This window comes from Balaenoptera acutorostrata, chromosome 1 (genome assembly GCF_949987535.1).
Source record: "Balaenoptera acutorostrata chromosome 1, mBalAcu1.1, whole genome shotgun sequence".
NCBI classification, from domain to species: Eukaryota; Metazoa; Chordata; class Mammalia; order Artiodactyla; family Balaenopteridae; genus Balaenoptera; species Balaenoptera acutorostrata.
The window spans coordinates 103,780,964-103,797,906 of record NC_080064.1 but is presented as its reverse complement, the minus strand read 5'-3'; the positions used below and the strand labels follow the sequence as shown (position 1 = coordinate 103,797,906).

At 48.4% G+C, this 16,943-nt stretch overlaps 1 protein-coding gene across 4 annotated transcripts in view; it reads left to right on the top strand.

Moving 5' to 3' along the window:
* The window catches only part of IGSF3 (immunoglobulin superfamily member 3), a 101,228-nt gene extending 87,991 nt beyond the window's left edge, over nucleotides 1-13,237 (top strand). For 3 of the 4 annotated variants that reach the window (XM_057526705.1, XM_057526687.1, XM_057526694.1), the window contains 3 exons: nucleotides 2,711-3,118; nucleotides 7,757-8,242; nucleotides 10,072-13,237. In XM_057526705.1, coding sequence (XP_057382688.1) covers nucleotides 2,711-3,118; nucleotides 7,757-8,242; nucleotides 10,072-10,322 — 1,145 coding nt within the window. In that variant the 3' untranslated portion in view covers nucleotides 10,323-13,237. The remainder of the gene's footprint in view (nucleotides 1-2,710; nucleotides 3,119-7,756; nucleotides 8,243-10,071) is intronic. The other variant, XR_009005057.1, reaches the window with a different exon arrangement.
* The last annotated feature ends 3,706 nt before the right edge of the window (nucleotides 13,238-16,943 follow it).

Sequence of the window (16,943 nt, the reverse complement as noted above, 5' to 3'; positions counted from 1 at the left end):
CCTCCCCATCCCTCATTCCTGCATGCCCTGTAGTTAGTTGTTATCCCTGCCTCTGGTGCCCGATGGGCTGTGGGATGCTGTGTTGCCACCCTGCGTCCCATCTCCATGCCTTTGCTTATGCTACCCTCTCCTCCTGGAATGCACGCCTCCTGCAGCTTCTCCCCTGTCTTCACCCCATTCCTAAGACTTTACTCAGCACCACCTCCAGGAAGCCTTGCCTGATTTCTCCTATATCACCAGGGGTTCCGTATAAAACACATAATGTAATAATTATTTTCATTTCTTCTCCACTATACCGTAAGCATTTTGAGGACAGCTGCTGTGTCTTTGTATCTCCAGCCGCTGACATGACACCCTTAATAAATACTGGTTGAATAAGGAATGAATGGTTGCTTTCCTTGACACCCCAGGGCCTTTGTACTTGCTGTTCTCGTAACCTGGAACGTGTTGACCATAGATGTCCATCTATCTTGTTCTTCCTCAGAGAGGCATTCCTAGCTCATTTAAACTAAAATGACACCCTAGTCACTCTGTATCCCCTTTCCCCAGCCCCTTCGTAGCACATGTCACCACCTGGCATACCTATTCATATATGAGTAATTATGAACTACCTGTTCAGATTTTATACTCATGGAAATTCATTTATCATTGGTTATTATGTTCACTGTAGTGAACACTATCACTTGTTCACTCTTAATATATTTAAATTCACTAGATGGGTAACCCCATGAGTGAGCACAGATCTTGTTCTCTTTACCATGCTATCCTCACGGCTTGTCTCCCAGGAGGCCTCAATAAAAGTTTATTCCGGGACTTCCCTGGTGGTCTAGTGATTAAGACTCCGTGCTTCCACTGTAGGGGGTGTGGGTTCGATCCCCGGTCGGGGTACTAAGATCCCGCCTGGCGCAGCATGGCCAAAAAAAAAAAGTTCTGTGAGCAAATGGAACCAGATGTAGAAGTCCAGGTGTGGCCTGGCCCTTGCTGAACGCCATGGGGCTCGTCCCCTCCTTTCCTCAGGATATTACATTTCTCACGCTGCCCCAATCCGGGGATTCTCAATCCAGGGATTCAGGTCTGCCCACGGTGACATTTCATGCAGACCCTTCTGGTGCATAAAATAGGAAGCTCTGGTCTAAGTGATTCCTGTTGGTATTTCCAGTGACCTATGTCCTGCCTTCAGGCCAGTCCCTGGGGCTTTTGAGAACTGAAGGTTGCCATTAGGCCCACAGATGTTCTTTCAGGTTTCTGTTCTTCCTGTCTTTTCTCAGTTCTGACCGCTTTCCCCATTGGGAGGTCATGGTCACCCCTCCCCCACCGCGTTTCCTCTTAGTCATCATTCTGCCTTTCCCTTTTCTCATTTGTGCTGAAACTAAGAGGTTCTTGGTAGGTCCTAAATTTGTCAAGGGAATTTCCCCATTGGAGATGACAGACTCACAGCAAGCTAACTGGGGCAGTGCACTAGGGCTGTAAGGCTTCTTGTCAAAACACAGTGAAATCTCTGCTTATGGGGAACATTAACACTAAACAGAAAACTCACAGGACACAGATTAAAACAACACATTCCCCCTTTTCCGTTGAGATTTTTAACTTGTGTGTTTTTCTCCCCCCTGCCCCGCTTCGTCTAGTCCCCACCCACCCCCTTTCCCCCCACCGCCGCCTGTTTTTTTAATAAGAAAGCACACTGTTATAGAGCTTTTGGAAAATACTAAAAAAGCACAAAGGAGAAAATAATCTTTCAACCCAGAGACAAGCAGAGTTAATATCTTCCCAAGTATATATTTTCGGAGACTGGTTATTTGAAATACATTCTCTGTTGTTTTTTAATTTTTTGACCTTTTATTACAAAGGTGAAATAAATGTGCATCATAAAACATTCTGACAGTATTAAAGTGGAAAAGTGAAAAGTGAAAGTACCTCCCCCTCCTCAGATATCACTCAGGAGGTGTCCTTCCCAGGGGCTTCTGTGCATTTACAGTTTCATAGCTTTATAACCCCTCTGGTCCAAAGAGGCTTTTGGGCCCTTTATGAAATTGTATGTGATCAGAGTGTACCGCGTTTAATGACACTTTTTCTGTAGAGGAGAATCTGATTGGCTGAGGTTTCAAACAACCATCAGTATCCGTCTTTTCTTTACTGATGTCAGTTCAGTTCTGTTTCCACCTTGAGAGGGAACCCGTGTGGGGTTTTTTTTGGTAAAGAAAGTAAGAACCGCAATTCTTAGGGCCAGCTAGTGAACGTATTAACGTGGCTTTCCCCTGCAGTTCTTTTGAGGCAGACAGGCCAGCACATTCTAGCCATCATGTAGTCAGTTTTAAAAATTTGCTCTCCCAGCAGGGTTCTCACCATGCCCTTTGCTGTCCCTTCCCAGCCACCCCCTCCCCTTGGCCATGCTCTTTGTGGTCTGCTGTCCCTTGGACGTGGAGTCATCTACCGTGCACGCTCGTCCTCTCCTAAGCATCTGAACCGATGAGAGTTATAAATTAGGGGGCAGCTGTTACCGTAACATTGAACTCCATGAAACTCAGGCACTCAGACCCGAGATCAAGAACTCAGAACGTTCAGGGTATGCGCCTGAGCGGTGCTTCTGCTGATTGAGCGTGCTGCTGTCCTCCTGCGTTTGGAAGGCACCTGCTCACGTCCGCCGGGAAGGGGTGCGTGCAAGTGGCTCGTTGTTTTCTTGTTGGCAACAGCTCTTTCCTCGCCTTTGCAGACAGCCGCCTGAAGCTCAGCCAGGCGCAGGGCAACCTGTCGGTTCTGGAGACGCGGCAGGTGCAGCTGGAGTGTGTGGTCCTGAACCGCACGAGCGCGGCCTCGCAGCTGCTGGTGGAGTGGTTCGTGTGGAAGCCCAACCACCCGGAGCGGGAGACCTTGGCCCGCCTGAGTCGCGACGCCACCTTCCACTACGGAGAGCAGGCGGCCAAGAACAACCTGAAGGGCCGGCTGCACTTGGAGAGCCCTTCCCCGGGCGTGTACCGGCTCTTCATCCAGAACGTGGCGGTGCAGGACAGCGGAACCTACAGCTGCCGCGTCGAGGAGTGGCTGCCCAGCCCTGGCGGCACGTGGTACAGACGGGCAGAGGACACCGCTGGCCAGACGGCTGTTCGAGTCATGCGACCAGGTGAGGGTTAATGCCCCCAGGCCTCTGCTCTCTTTGGTGGTTCCCCTCTAAGTGTGATATTTTATGCACTGCATAAAATTAGTTAATTTTAAAGTGAACTAATTGTTAATTAAATTAACGCAATTAATTAGTTACTTGCAGTTAAATATATGAGCATTTACATTGTACATTTGCATTCACAGTTGTCTGAGATTTTTTTCCCCTAGTGAATGGAAAATTGCACATCTGGCTTTGGCCTAAGGTGATTCTGTTTCTTAACTAGAATAACATTTGTCAATTATTTATTCCAGAGCCTAGAATATTTTCTTTTTAAAGAATACATTCAGATTCAGACAAGTGGCAAAAATCTTGCAACAGTAGCCATGTGGTTCAGAAAATTCAGCTTGTGGATTTTCAATGGAAAAGAATTGATTCATATGATTTAAATGGAAAATGAAGTAGCTGCAGCCTTTATACTCTCACTTCCTAATAATTTTATTGGTACTAATGACTGTTCTCTGTGGCCTTCTGCTTTTCTTTATTGTTGCTTCTAAAGTACCCAAATGCATATAATTACTGGGTAGAATTATTGTTCCGCATTCAAACACATAATTAAAGCAGAGATTTGCAGGGTTCCTGTGTCCTGCGAAACATCACATCATCATTCATTCATATCAGAGCAGAAAGTCAGTGATCCCCTGAAGGACATGGAGCGGAAATGCACTGTGACCTCCATGCAGGGGAATGCTTTGTCTTGTGTTCTGAGCATCCAGGGTTCTGTTTGTGGTCGTGAGCACTGTTGGAAGCGTTCATAATGTTTTCACATCTATGTAGAGCAGCTCTTTTTGTTGGTGGAATCCTGGAGCTTCACGGTTATGCGCGCCCCACACATCATGGAACACACTTCGGGGAGTGCATACAGCCTTTGTTACAGGAGAAGGACATTATCTCTCTCCTCCGTGTCTTGCCTAAGCTGGAGGGGAAATTGCCTCTACTCTGAGTCACTCATATTTCCCATGAGCTTTCTTCCCCCGCCCCCCTTGCTTAGAAGCTGCTGCGTGTCTTTTCCCAAAGGTAAATGGTAAGTACGGCAGCGGAACACTCTGCCCCTCCACCTCCCACCCATTTCAGAGATCCGCACACTGAGGCCCCAGGCAGCGTGGGAGGAGGCAGCCAGCTGCGTCCCAGCCCCAGTGAGGCTGTTTATGTTCAGTCTTCAAAACAACCCCAAGTGGTCGGTTTTACTGTCGAGGGAACTGAAGCCTGAAGAGAAATGTTGCACAGCCAGTACTTTGAGCAGACTGGGTGGTCGCCCAAATTTCCCTCCCGGCACACTGTGTGCTCACAATGTGACCCCTAAATCTGCAGCCCTGAGTCTGCCTTGTGTTCAGTCAGTTGAGTAGCCTGCCTTCCTCCCTCCCTCCCTCCTTCCTTCCTTCCTTCCTTTCTTCCCTGATTATATAAGGTGATCATGCTAATAACAAAGCATTTGGAAAACAGAAAAATATAGGTTTGAAAAGAAAATTTATCTGTGGGGACTTCCCTGGTGGTCCAGTGGTTAAGACTCCGCGCTTCCAATGCAGGGGGCACAGGTTCAATCCCTGGTCAAGGAACTGAGATCCCGCATGCCCTACAGCCAAAAAAAACAAAAAGTTATGTGTAATCTCACTACCTACATATCTTCATAGTCCCTCTGTCTCTCTCCCTCTCCCTCTCTCTCTCTCAACGAAGTCAGGATCTTATTGTTTTATGTGATTTTTTTTCCCCCACTCAGCATTCTTTTGTGAGCCTTTCCCCATGTCATTGAAAGCATTTCATGACCACCATTTTTACTGGTTGCATAACATTCGTTATGTAGATGTACCTCAAAGCTTTTTTTCTGAGCTATAAATTGAACATAGAGAAGACTTGAAATAAAAGAGCTCTAAAAGTTGGGTTAAGAATCGCCTTGCATTGCTTAGGGGCGACTGTAGTACGAAATATACAAACTGAAGGACTACCCTGGGTGATATTGTAGCTGAGTAGATTAGTAGTTGTGTTTGGCTCACTGGGGAAGAGAGAGAACCACATTCCTCACCCATAGCCCAGAGTCACTGGTCAAGGTCACAGCATGGGAGCATCAGCATGACCTTGGGGAGGGGCAGGGACGAACTTTTTTCTTGTAGCTTACACATGGAAAAGGAAGGAAAGAGTGTCAAAGGCTGACCAGGGAGATACTTTGGCCTCTTCTAGAAGGGGACAGACATGGGAAACCAAAAACTTGAGTCATTAACAGAGACAAGGCACTTGAAGGGGCCCCGAAAAATTGTGAGCTTTAGATGAGAAGACAGCAAAGAGAGAGTAGATGGGAAGAGACCCTTCTGGGGAACTGAATGTCCCACGGTCCCTGACCACCTTGCCATGATGGGTCCATTGCCTCACTGCACAGCGTCTCTCTCTGTTGGCATGTCAGCCTTGCTCCCTGGAGGGATAAGGCGATGAGTGAGGGAGTTTGAGTCGCCTGTGAACTGATTTCCTGTCCTGCCGCTTTCCGCCCTCCAGCATCTCTCCCCAGCCCCGGTGATAGCAGAGCTGATGCACCGTGCCTGCCACCTATAGCTGGTTCCTAAGCTTTTGTGTCCAGCGGTGCACACAAGGTTCCAGATGTGCTGAGGGGGGTGGGGAGGGGCTTGTCAGAGCCCCACGGAAGCAGTGGTAACCAGCTTTGTGTTCACTGGCACGCCGATTCAGCCACTTCATTGTAAGCCCAGGACAGTACTTGGGAAATGCTCCTATTTGGTTGTCATCCAAGTAGAATCCGATTTGGTCTCTCTACTTTCGTTGATGCCACATTGGCATCTTTCATGAGCGTTTCATAAACAGAGCCAAAGGGAGGCCTTTTAGGAGGTAGGGAGTGAATTACTTGTTTAGAACCTACCCCAGTGAGCCAAAACCCGCAAAAGAAAGAAACAGATACAGCTGCCTGGTGGTGTCTGTGGGATGTGATTTACCTGCTCAGGTGTCTCTCCGTGGCTAGTCTGCGTCTCCCACCTCTGTCAGGACACTGTCTGTGTTATCCTCCTGGGGGTCTATACTCAGGGTGAGGGGCCCTTTCAGGTTTATTATTATTTTTTTTTTAAATTAATTAATTAATTTATTTATTTTTTGGCTGTGTTGGGTCTTCGTTTCTGTGCGAGGGCTTTCTCTAGTTGCGGCAAGCGGGGGCCACTCTTCATCGCGATGCGCGGGCCTCTCACTATCGCGGCCTCTCTTGTTGCGGAGCACAGGCTCCAGACGCGCAGGCTCAGTAGCTGTGGCTCACGGGCTTAGTTGCTCCGTGGCATGTGGGATCTTCCCGGACCAGGGCTCGAACCCGTGTCCCCTGCATTGGCAGGCAGATTCTCAACCACTGCACCACCAGGGAAGCCCCCCTTTCAGGTTTATTGTCTGTTGTTTAGCTTCAATCCTTTGACAATTTTTACCTCCTTGGGTTGGTTCCCTGTGGTGTAGGCAATAATCTACATGCACCCAGTTTAAATTCAAAAGCTGCTGATGGGGAATTCATTTCCAAGGGCTGCCATAACAGATTAGCACAAGCATTGTAGCTTCAAACAACAGAAATCTATTCTCTCTCAGTTCTGGAGGCTAGAGGTGTGAAATCAAGGTGTCATCAGGGCCCTGCTCCCCCGAAGGTTCTAGGGAGGGGTCCTTCCTTGCCTCTTCCAGCTTCTCACGGCCCCGTGTTCCCTGGCTTGTGGCTGCATCACTCCAGTCTCTGCCTCTGCCTTCCCGTGTCCTTCTCTCTGTGTGTCTCTCTGTGTCCTCTCCTCTTCCTATATTTAGGCCTACCCCAAATCACTATATGAGTGCATCTTAACTAATTACATCTGCAAAGACCCTATTTCCAGTTAAGGAAATTCAGAGGGTCCAGGTAGACATGAATTTGGGGGGACACTATTCAACCACTACAAGGGGTTACAGTGAAAATAAGTGTCCCTCCCTCCCTGGATCCCTTTAAGCATCCATGTTACCAGCTCCTTGTGCATTCTTCCACAGATATTCCATGCAAATATAAACAGATTCTTTTTTTTTATTATTATTTTATTTTTTTTGGCTGCGTTGGGTCTTCGTTGCTGCACACGGGCTTTCTCTAGTTGTGGCGAGCGGGGGCTACTCTTCGTTGCGGTGCGCGGGCTTCTCATTGCGGTGGCTTCTCTTGTTGTGGAGCACGGGCTCTAGGTGCACGGGCTTCAGTAGATGCGGTGGTGGGCTCAGTAGTTGTGGCTCACGGGCTCTAGAGCGCAGGCTCAGTAGTTGTGGCGCACGGGCTTAGTTGCTCCCGCGGCATGTTGGATCGTCCCGGACCAGGGCTTGAACCCGTGTCCCCTGTATTGGCAGGCGGATTCTTAACCACTGCGCCACCAGGGAAGCCCCTAAACAGATTCTTATGTTAGTATAAAACTTATTTTCTATTTTCTTCCACTCGATGATGCATAGAGTGCACCGTGTGCTGTACTCTTAACAGTTTTTCTTGAATCTCCTTCCACCTCTCTGCACACAGCACCCCCTTGTTCCTTTCAATAGATACATAGAATCCTCTTGTATATTACTGGAACATATTTAGTGGTGGACATTTAGGTTGTTTTGAACAGAAATTAAAACAGCCTTGTCTCCCCCCAGATGCCGCCCTGCAGGTGGACACGGTGGTCCCCAATGCCACGGTGTCCGAGAAGGCAGCTTTCCAGCTGGACTGTAGCATCGTGTCTCGCTCCAGCCAGGACTCCCGCTTCGCTGTGGCCTGGTACTCCCTGAGGACTAAAGCTGGAGGGAAAAGGGGCAGCCCTGGCCTGGAAGATGGGGAGGAGGAGGAGGAGGAGGAGGAGGAGGGGGAAGAAGAGGAGGAAGAGGACCCCACAGAGCGGACAGCCCTGCTGAGCGTGGGCCCAGACGCTGTCTTTGGCCCAGAGGGCAGCCCCTGGGAGGGCAGGCTTCGCTTCCAGAGGCTCTCCCCGCTACTCTACCGGCTCACAGTGCTGCAGGCCAGCCCCCAGGACACGGGCAACTACTCCTGCCGTGTGGAGGAGTGGCTGCCCAGCCCTCAGAAGGAATGGTACCGGCTGACGGAGGAAGAGTCGGCCCCCATCGGCATCCGGGTTCTGGACACAAGTGAGTTTTTCCAGTTTTCAGGGGGAGGATGTCACTCCAGTTGATTCCAGCTGTCCGGAAGATAAAATCAGAGCTTAATGGTGGACTGCTAAGCCGTTTTCTTGCCTGTTGTGGGCATTTAGGATTTGACAAACCAGTTCATATAACTGACCCTTGATTGCCCTTGGGAAAAACAGAGAGAGGAATTAAAGTGATAATTGAAGTGATAATCTTTATAATAAGCTTGATGCTCCACCAGATTCAATTTTAGTTGGATTTCATTATACAAGTGTATTGTTAGATGTTACCTTGTTACTTGTTAGAATGTCCAGCTTAGTCTCTTTTTAGCAAATCAGCAACAGGAGAGGAAGAAAAAATAAAATGAAGTCTGAGTACCTCACTGCCATTTTCCCTTTTTCTCAAGTTCCTGAGTCATTTTTATTTTGGAGGGTAACTTGGAGGATTAGGTGGATTTTGCATGGTTAGTTGGGAAGACCAGCCTAGAAGGGCAATGATGTTATAGAGCATCTGGAAAGAGCTTAGCAGCAGCTCTGTTAGCCAGCAGCTATTGCTACAGAATGATCCAGAACCCAATGTTTTTATCATACCGAGGGACTCATGGACAGAGACTGGAGGAAATACTTGCTGACCTGAATTATTAGTTCTAACGAGGAGCTCTTTTGGTTGACCTTCTGTCAAAATGTGGAATTTATCAGACTGAAAATGGTGTTTGTTATAGTAGAATTAGCCTATGATACAGAAATTAAAAATTGGCTAGAAATTTCAACTTCTCATCACAACATTTTATCAGATCATTTTGAGTTTTGTCAGCTTTTTCTTTTCTTTGATAACCTCCTGTTTATTAAATAGAACCTTAGGAAGTTGAGGTTTCGTTGGTCAAAAGTGTTTGATATCACCAATCTCACAGACCTTGGAAATCTAATAAGTGTAAGTGTGCGTTAAATTTTCTTAATAGTACTGATGAGCAACAGCTATGCAGTAGAAAGGAAAGCCGAAAAAAACCCACAAAAAACCCTAAATCGTACTTAGACCCCCTAATGATCTGCTGGATAACCCACTGTCCAAAAGTACAAGCGAGGGTGTTTAGACCACATTTTTTCTGCCCACTGTGGCTGTTCAAACTTAGTAAACTTCACAGAACATAGAGATCATCCAGCAGCCTTATTTTACAGAGAAAATGCAGCCTCCCAGAGCCCAGGCTCCTGTCACAGAGCAGCAGTCCTTGATGAGGTCAGGGGTGTGAGGTTTCATTCTCCTCTGTATCCAGGAATAACTAACACTGTGTTCTGTGCAACCACAGATACACTGCAGACATTTGTAAGTGGTCCATAATGACTGTTTAATTGATAACATTAATCAAATGAGCATCATTTCTGGTAAAACTGCTCTCAGAAGCTGGTGGGTAGAGAATGTGTTCTGTTCCAAAGGACATTGGCAGCAGAAGTAAGTGCAAAGGGACATGTAAAATACAACCAGGAAGGAGGTTCAGGCTGAAGTGGAGTCAGCGTCTTCACCACTCCAGATACAGCTGAGTTCACAATCAATAAATTACACTTTTTTGTGTGGCTTTCCAAGCAATACAGCTGACTCATAGTGGGAAATGGAGGCATGGCTTTGTTTGAACTTCCAGCTGTGTTGGAAGAGATGGCGGTTGTGAAAACAAGAATACCAGGGTAGTCTGCCCTCCAGTAGTGGCAGGAGGGGAAAGACAGGGTGGATGCAGGAGTGCTGCCAAGTTGCATCCATGCAGTTGGGTGGGGTCTTCAGGAGTGAGTGAGAGTCCAGGTTCTCAGCCCTCATTGTCCTGTCACCCTCTCGGTCCTTTTCAGGTTCCACCCTGCAGTCCATCATCTGCTCCAACGACGCGCTCTTCTACTTCGTCTTCTTCTACCCTTTCCCCATCTTCGGCATCCTTATCATCACCATCCTGCTGGTGCGCTTCAAGAGCCGGAACTCCAGCAAGAACTCCGACGGGAAGAATGGGGTGCCCCTGTTGTGGATCAAGGAACCACACCTCAACTACTCCCCCACTTGCCTGGAGCCCCCTGTGCTCAGTATCCACCCAGGAGCCATAGACTAAGGGGACCCCTGGCGGTCATAAGCCACAGAGGAGCTGAGGCTCTCCCCACTGCCTCTTGCTCTGCGATCAGACAGCGGACAGCACCCGACCTCTGGGGTGCCCTCACAGAACACGGTCGGACTTGAGAAGTGTTCGGAGTCGCCGCTCAGCCAGAGGCGGACTGCCTCTAGGTGGCAGTCTTGGTTGGTTAGCTATTTTCGAGCAGATGGCGCTATCCTGCCGAATTAGGTTGCTTGTTTCTGTTTTCGGTAATGTGGTGAGTAGCTCCCGGTGCCACGTCTACTCACTGATTTATATAGTATTCTCAGATATAGATGTTACAGGGGTTCTTATTCTTTGTAAGGGACGCTTTTTCAATCCCTTTGGTTTACGCTTTTTGGATTCCATGATGTTGTGGACAAATTACTCTTAAATACAACTGATGGCAGCAGGAAGGACGAACTTTATAGCGCAAAGGAATCTCTTCCAAGACTTTTTTTCATTTTTGCACACTTGAAAATGCCACCCATGGATCAAAATATACCCAAACATTTTTTACTTCCTTCAGGAGACTTGAAAATTATGTGTAGTGTGGGCCCAATTTGTATCTTATATTTTCCCTCAGCTGGAGTTGTTGGAACCACTTTGTAGTCAAGATGAAAGCATTGAATTTTGCTTCAAAGAACTGTATGTACAAGATAAATCCTGCATAACCCCACTAGGAGTAGATAGCGCCCAGCCTAGCCTATCTGTTGGGGAGGCAATAGGCTTCATCCCAACCTTGCCAAAACATGAGCAAACTCTGTTGGAGAACAAGTCAGAAGCTCCAGACGGCACACACTTTGCAAGTTAAAGTGGGCAGAGGGCTGCTTGTAGCAGCTGCTGACTTTCAGATTGATCAGTCACTGATTAGTGAAAGAAGGAAACAAGGCTGGTTGTTGGCTTGGTCTGTTCTGCAAGGGCAGTCTCTGACTGATAACTGCGAGCAGGTGGGCTTCTATTTTCAGGTGCTTTGCCAAACTCTTAAGGGAAGATGGCCAGTGAGCCTGCAGAGGGCCCAGCAGCCCCCGCATACACCGTCGGGAGGCACTGGGGCTGGCTGACGACTAAGGTTCGTGAACATTGGGACAGTCAGCCAGCAGTGAGGGGCAGGTTTCCAGAGGCAGGCATTGTAGAACAGGGAGGAATAACTACCTCCCTGGAGATATGAAGACTAGGTTTTCCTTCTTCCTTCCAATTAGATTTTTCTCAAAGATACTGATGTCTTTCCTCTTCGCCGTTTGACCTGCATCTCACTGCCATAAGAATACCTGCCCAGGTGAGGCCCAGACGCAGCCCTTTGTAATCTTTATGGATTACCTCATCTCGGCAGAAAGTGATCACATGCCTTTGTCTGTGGATTTTTTATCTTTCCCTTTCTTAGATCTTGTTTGTGGCTTTAGGTGATTTGGTTGTTCACTGTCATGGCAGCTTTTTATTTGAATGCCCCTTAAAGCCTGGCGAAGGCCAGTGTCACCTGTTATTTTACACTTGCTGGGCAAGATGCTGGGCTCTGGAGCATCATCGGTTGCAAGTGTTTCCTTTTGCCCGCTCCATGAAGATGTTTTTCTGCCCTGGCTTTCTCATATTTTGCTGGCCAAAAGGTCCATCTCCCTTCCTTATGAACTTGCAGCTTGAATCCCAAGGGAGTTCCCACTTTGGAAAAAGCCTCCAGGGATTCTGGAACTAAGTCTAACCAGAGAGATTAGTGTGAAACCCTGTTCTGAGACAGAACAGACTCCAGGGAAGGGCTGTAGGATTCCAGGCCACGTGGGTGCCGATCCTTGTTGGCGTCTGCAGGTGCGCAGGGGGCCTGGGTGCTCGGCAGGTGCTTTGATATGTCATAGCCAAGGGGGAAGCAAGGCAACTGCCCAGCCGTTTTCTGAGGGGCTTACATAGGCTGCCTTCTCTCCCTCCCAGATACACCAGTCCTCTCCTGTGAGACTGTGTAGGCACCGCCACCTGAATCCCACTGATGCCTCACGTATTCGTCCCCATTTCTTGTGCTGCATCAATGCTGTAGAGGTACACAACAGGTGCAGTGTTGAGGAAATAAGGTGGTCTTTGGCCCCATTTCTTCATTTCAGGGTGTGGGCTTTCAGTGGGAAATTGCTGGCCCTTAATTCATAGAGCCAACTCGAGAAGATGATGTACATTCCCTTTGTCTGAAAGGAAAGATGCCGGAGGGCTGGCTGGAACTGGGATGCATAATGAAGATCTGAGTTTGAATTGGTTCACAGAAGAAAGAAAAGCCAGTGCTGCACATAAGTAAGTGAAGCACTTGCAGGAGATTTGAAAGGAAAAAAAAGAAACCGAAGCCAGTATTTTAATAACTTTTTTTTTTTTTTTCCTGTGCATTTTCTATTGGGCCAGGGGATACTGTCAAAGGGTGAGCTTTTCAGCTTTCTATGAAAATCCCCAGGACCTTCTTTCTTTGGCCATTTCTATGGAAATGTGGCGTCAGATGAGTGATAATGGTGGCCTCCAGTGGCTGGGAAACCTCACTGCAAGTTGCCTACAGGAGAGACACGCAGAGGAAAACTGCCGACTGCTCTCTTGACTTATCTACATCTACGATGTTGCATTAATGAAAAACGACACTGTGCTAGGCCCCGTTCCAGGACATGGATATGACCACACCCTCTTTCCCCAGGGTGTTTCTGTAGCAAGTTTTCATATTCTTTTCAAACAATGGTTTCTCTGCGTTAGCTTTTGAAGAAAAAAAAAAAAAGAGGTAGGGTAGGCAAACTACCCATGCATGATGTAGAGAGCTGTTGATTTGTTTTTGTTTGTTTTTTTTAAAGGAAAACTATTTGTAAGATGTTGCACTAAAATGTTTTATATACACTTCAGAGACCTGTAGTAAATTATGTTGAAAATATGGCTGTTTACATTGACTAGAGCCCACTGTCCTTCTTTCTCCTCACTAATCAGCCACTCTGTCTACAGAGCTGTGCCCTGGGGGCCTGGAGTCCTGCCCCGGACTTTGGCTTGCTAAACTCAGGGTTTGTGAATTGCGGCTTCTATTATCACGCCCCACCCCCAGCGCAAGTGGCACCTTTGTACAAGTGATAAAAACCACCCCTTTCTCGAGACACTTTACTCTCGGCTGCTGAAAATGTATGTATATCACACATACATACATACACACACATCTACCTTGACTGTCAAGGCCAGCGTCGTGCACCGCTCAACACACAGGCCTGGAGGCCTGACAGGCCAGTTCAGAATCTAGCTTTCTTTTGGGTGGGAGTGGGGTGGAGGTGGGGAGACAGGATGCAGTGAGAGGAGACTGATAGAGGAGGAGAGCAGGAACCTGGGACAGCGTTCTCCTTGGTCTTGGCAGCAAGACCACACCATCCTCCTCAAACTCTGTAGTACTGTCCTGGCAGTGAAATGCTCAGCAAGCCTTTTCCAGGATGGAGGAAAGCGCAGGAGCTGTGCATTCCTGTGCAGTGAGCCCACAGAGCACACCCATCTCTGTTCCCTGCACAACTCAAATGCTGGGAGGTTTTGGGGGGAGTTCACCACATCTGCAAATTGAGAAGAATGATAGAATGATTAAAGCTATAGCAGCGACGTGATTAGTCAGAACCCATCTGTAATTCTTTAAAATTCACAGAATGTGCAAAAGGAACTAGATGGAGGTAAAACGCAGAAGGAGGTACTTCCTTTTCTTCTTCTTCTTTTTAAAACTCAAGCCTTTCAAAGGCTTTAATATGTGCTTTCCTCTGCTCCCCAGCCCCGTTTGCTGCATCCTTATCAACTTCTTGCAGCTGCTGGCTTGGTCGGGAGTTGAAATGTGACTGTTTATCTCTTGGGTACCCAGAATGGTTCCATGTTAAGTCTTATGTATTATTTTTGCCTAATTTTTTCCAAATGCTCTCTTTTTGCCAGGGAGCATTTTAAAAAGGGAAACAGAGTATTATGGAATAAAGATTACACCCCCCCACACACACATCCTTGGTGCAAATCCGCCCAGGGTTTATATAAATGAAGTGAATATACACTTCCACATGGGGCAAGGACGATTTTCACATATGCAGGATTAGAATCAGTGTTTTGCTCTGTCTTTCTAGGATTCCCAAGCTTCTTGGGTGTAGTTCCAAGCTTGGCAAGAACTAGAGCCAGAGAACTAGAGTGACATGCTGGGAAGAGCGGCAGCCCATCCACGCCACATAAGCAGACTGAACGGGCCCTCCTCTTTTCCCTTCTAGTCCATGATTCTTTACAGTGACGAGCAGATAAAACTGGACCTCTCGGGCTTCCCTGGTGGCGCAGTGGTTAAGAATCTGCCTGCCAATGCAGGGGACACAGGTTCGAGCCCTGGTCTGGGAAGATCCCACATGCCGCGGAGCAACTAAGCCCGTGAGCCACAACTACTGAGCCTGTGCATCTGGAGCCTGTGCTCCGCAACAGGAGAGGCTGCGACAGAGGCCCGCGCAACGCGATGAAGAGTGGCCCCTGCTCGCCGAAACTGGAGAAAGCCCTCACACACAAACGAAGACCCAACACAGCCAAAAATAAATAAATAAATTAATTAAAAAAAAACAAACTGGACCTCTCAACACTAGTCACAGGATGTAAAATACATCCAGCCCTCCTTTTGGTGGCCAGTCCTCAGTATATGGATAGGGCCTTTTAGGCCATCTGCCTAATGCATTGCAGGTCCAGCCTTTCTGAGCCACTTTTGACTAATGAAGTCTGCTAGACCAGGCATATAAGGGCTTCTAAAAATGTTTGCTGGAAGCACAGCATCTCTCTTGATGAAAGAGCTGGCAATGGTTCGTTGGCCAGAGAAGCAGCCAATCAAGGAAGACCTACTGAACCATTCCTTACCTGGTACCTGGAGACCATGACCTGGGGAATACTTCCCAGCCCCAGGTGACCAGGCAGTCCTTTCCTCAGCCCTGCTCTTGAGGGAGTTGACAGCTTTTGCTGGCCAGTCCAAACAGCAGTATGGCTGCCCATCCTGTATGAAAGGGTAAGAGTGGTACTTTGGACTTACCCTTGGTTGGACTCCCAGTTCTGCACCTTACTCTGTGTCCATGGGCAAGTCATTTACCTTCTCAGAGCCTCAGTTTCCTAATCTGTAAAAACAAGGAAAGCAATAAGATTAAATTAATGCAGGTAATGCACTTAACACAGGGCTTGGCTCACAGTAAGTACTCAACAGATGTTTGCTGTTATATCACTTCCCAGCTCAAAAACTTAGGGGCTCCCCAGTGTTTAAAGATCTGATCCCATCTTACCTTTCCAAGTTAGCCCGAGTTCTTTCTAGCCCAGAGCAGAGGAGAAACTTGATCTTCTCACATTGTGTGCTACACACTGTACCTGCCTTATGTTCCCAATATCTTCAGATGATAGGGAATGTCTAAGCTCATGGTACAGAACATCAGTCCCAGAAATGTCACGGATATAGACACCTTTTACAATTTCATGGCTAATGTAAGAAATAATTTATGAAGGGCAGTTCAAGTGTCTTGAGTGGTTTGGGGGTTCCCACCTGAGGATGATGGTAATGACAGCAACAATAAAGCACACTTCCACCGCTTCACAACTGGCAAACATGTTGGTGTTTGTTAGGACATCAGGGAGTCCCGTTCAGGAGTCCAGTTCATGGGAGGAGTTTCCTGCTCACATGGTAACGAAGAGTTCCCTGAACTGCAATGGCTGAGCAGGGATCATTCTGGTGCCACTGTCTGAAAGAAAGGGGGCTGACCGGGAGGCTGATGCCAGTAGCTGGTTCTGGGAATACAGTGGTAACTGAGTCTGGGATCAGATGGATTTGAGGGGAGAGGACTGGCCAATAAGATGGGGAGTTCCAAGCGCCCACTGCAGCACGAGGGAGAGAGGTTTGGGGAGGCCAAACGGCGAGGGAGTGAACAGCCCTGACTCCCCAGCCTGAGGGCCAGTCCACAGTAGAGATGAAGAGTGAAAGAAAGAGGAAACGGAGAAGGGAGAAACCCAAGGCTGGAAATCCCAGCTCCCAGCGAGGGAGTGTTGTGGTGAGGTCCGTCTTAACGAAAAGGTGGCTGCGCTTGAATGAGGAGAAGCAGGCACTTGTGTGTGTGTTGCGGGGGGGGGGGCGGGGGCGGGGATTGGGGCCGCACCAGGGCACCCCACACAGTCTAGCAGTCGTCTAGAATGTTGCCCGTTTCCTTTTGTCTTAACATTTGAGGAAGCTGTCTTGTCCAGGGTCGTAGTAGCGAAGTGACTGGCAGGAAAAGCGAGGCTGCGCGACTGCGGCTGCTGGAAAGCGCTGAAGGAATAAAGCGCTTCAGAACCTCCCCGTCCCGGCACAGAGCTCTGCTGTCACCTCCAGCCGAGTGGGGCGCAGTTTTCGGGGAGCGACGGTCCGATACCCCCGGCTATGGGGGCGCCTCCATCACGTCCCAAATGCCAAGGAAAAGTGCGGGAGGTGCGGGAGGAACGAGGATAAACCTGGTTGTGAAAACGCAAGCCACTTTTGGGGGAGAGCTCCACCGAGCAGGGCGGGGGGCTGCAGAAGGGCAGGAAGGACCCGGGGCCCAGACCGCGTTCTCGGGAGGGGGGAGGAGTCGCGCGCCAAGACGTCATCCGGGGCCCGGGACGCGCGGGGTG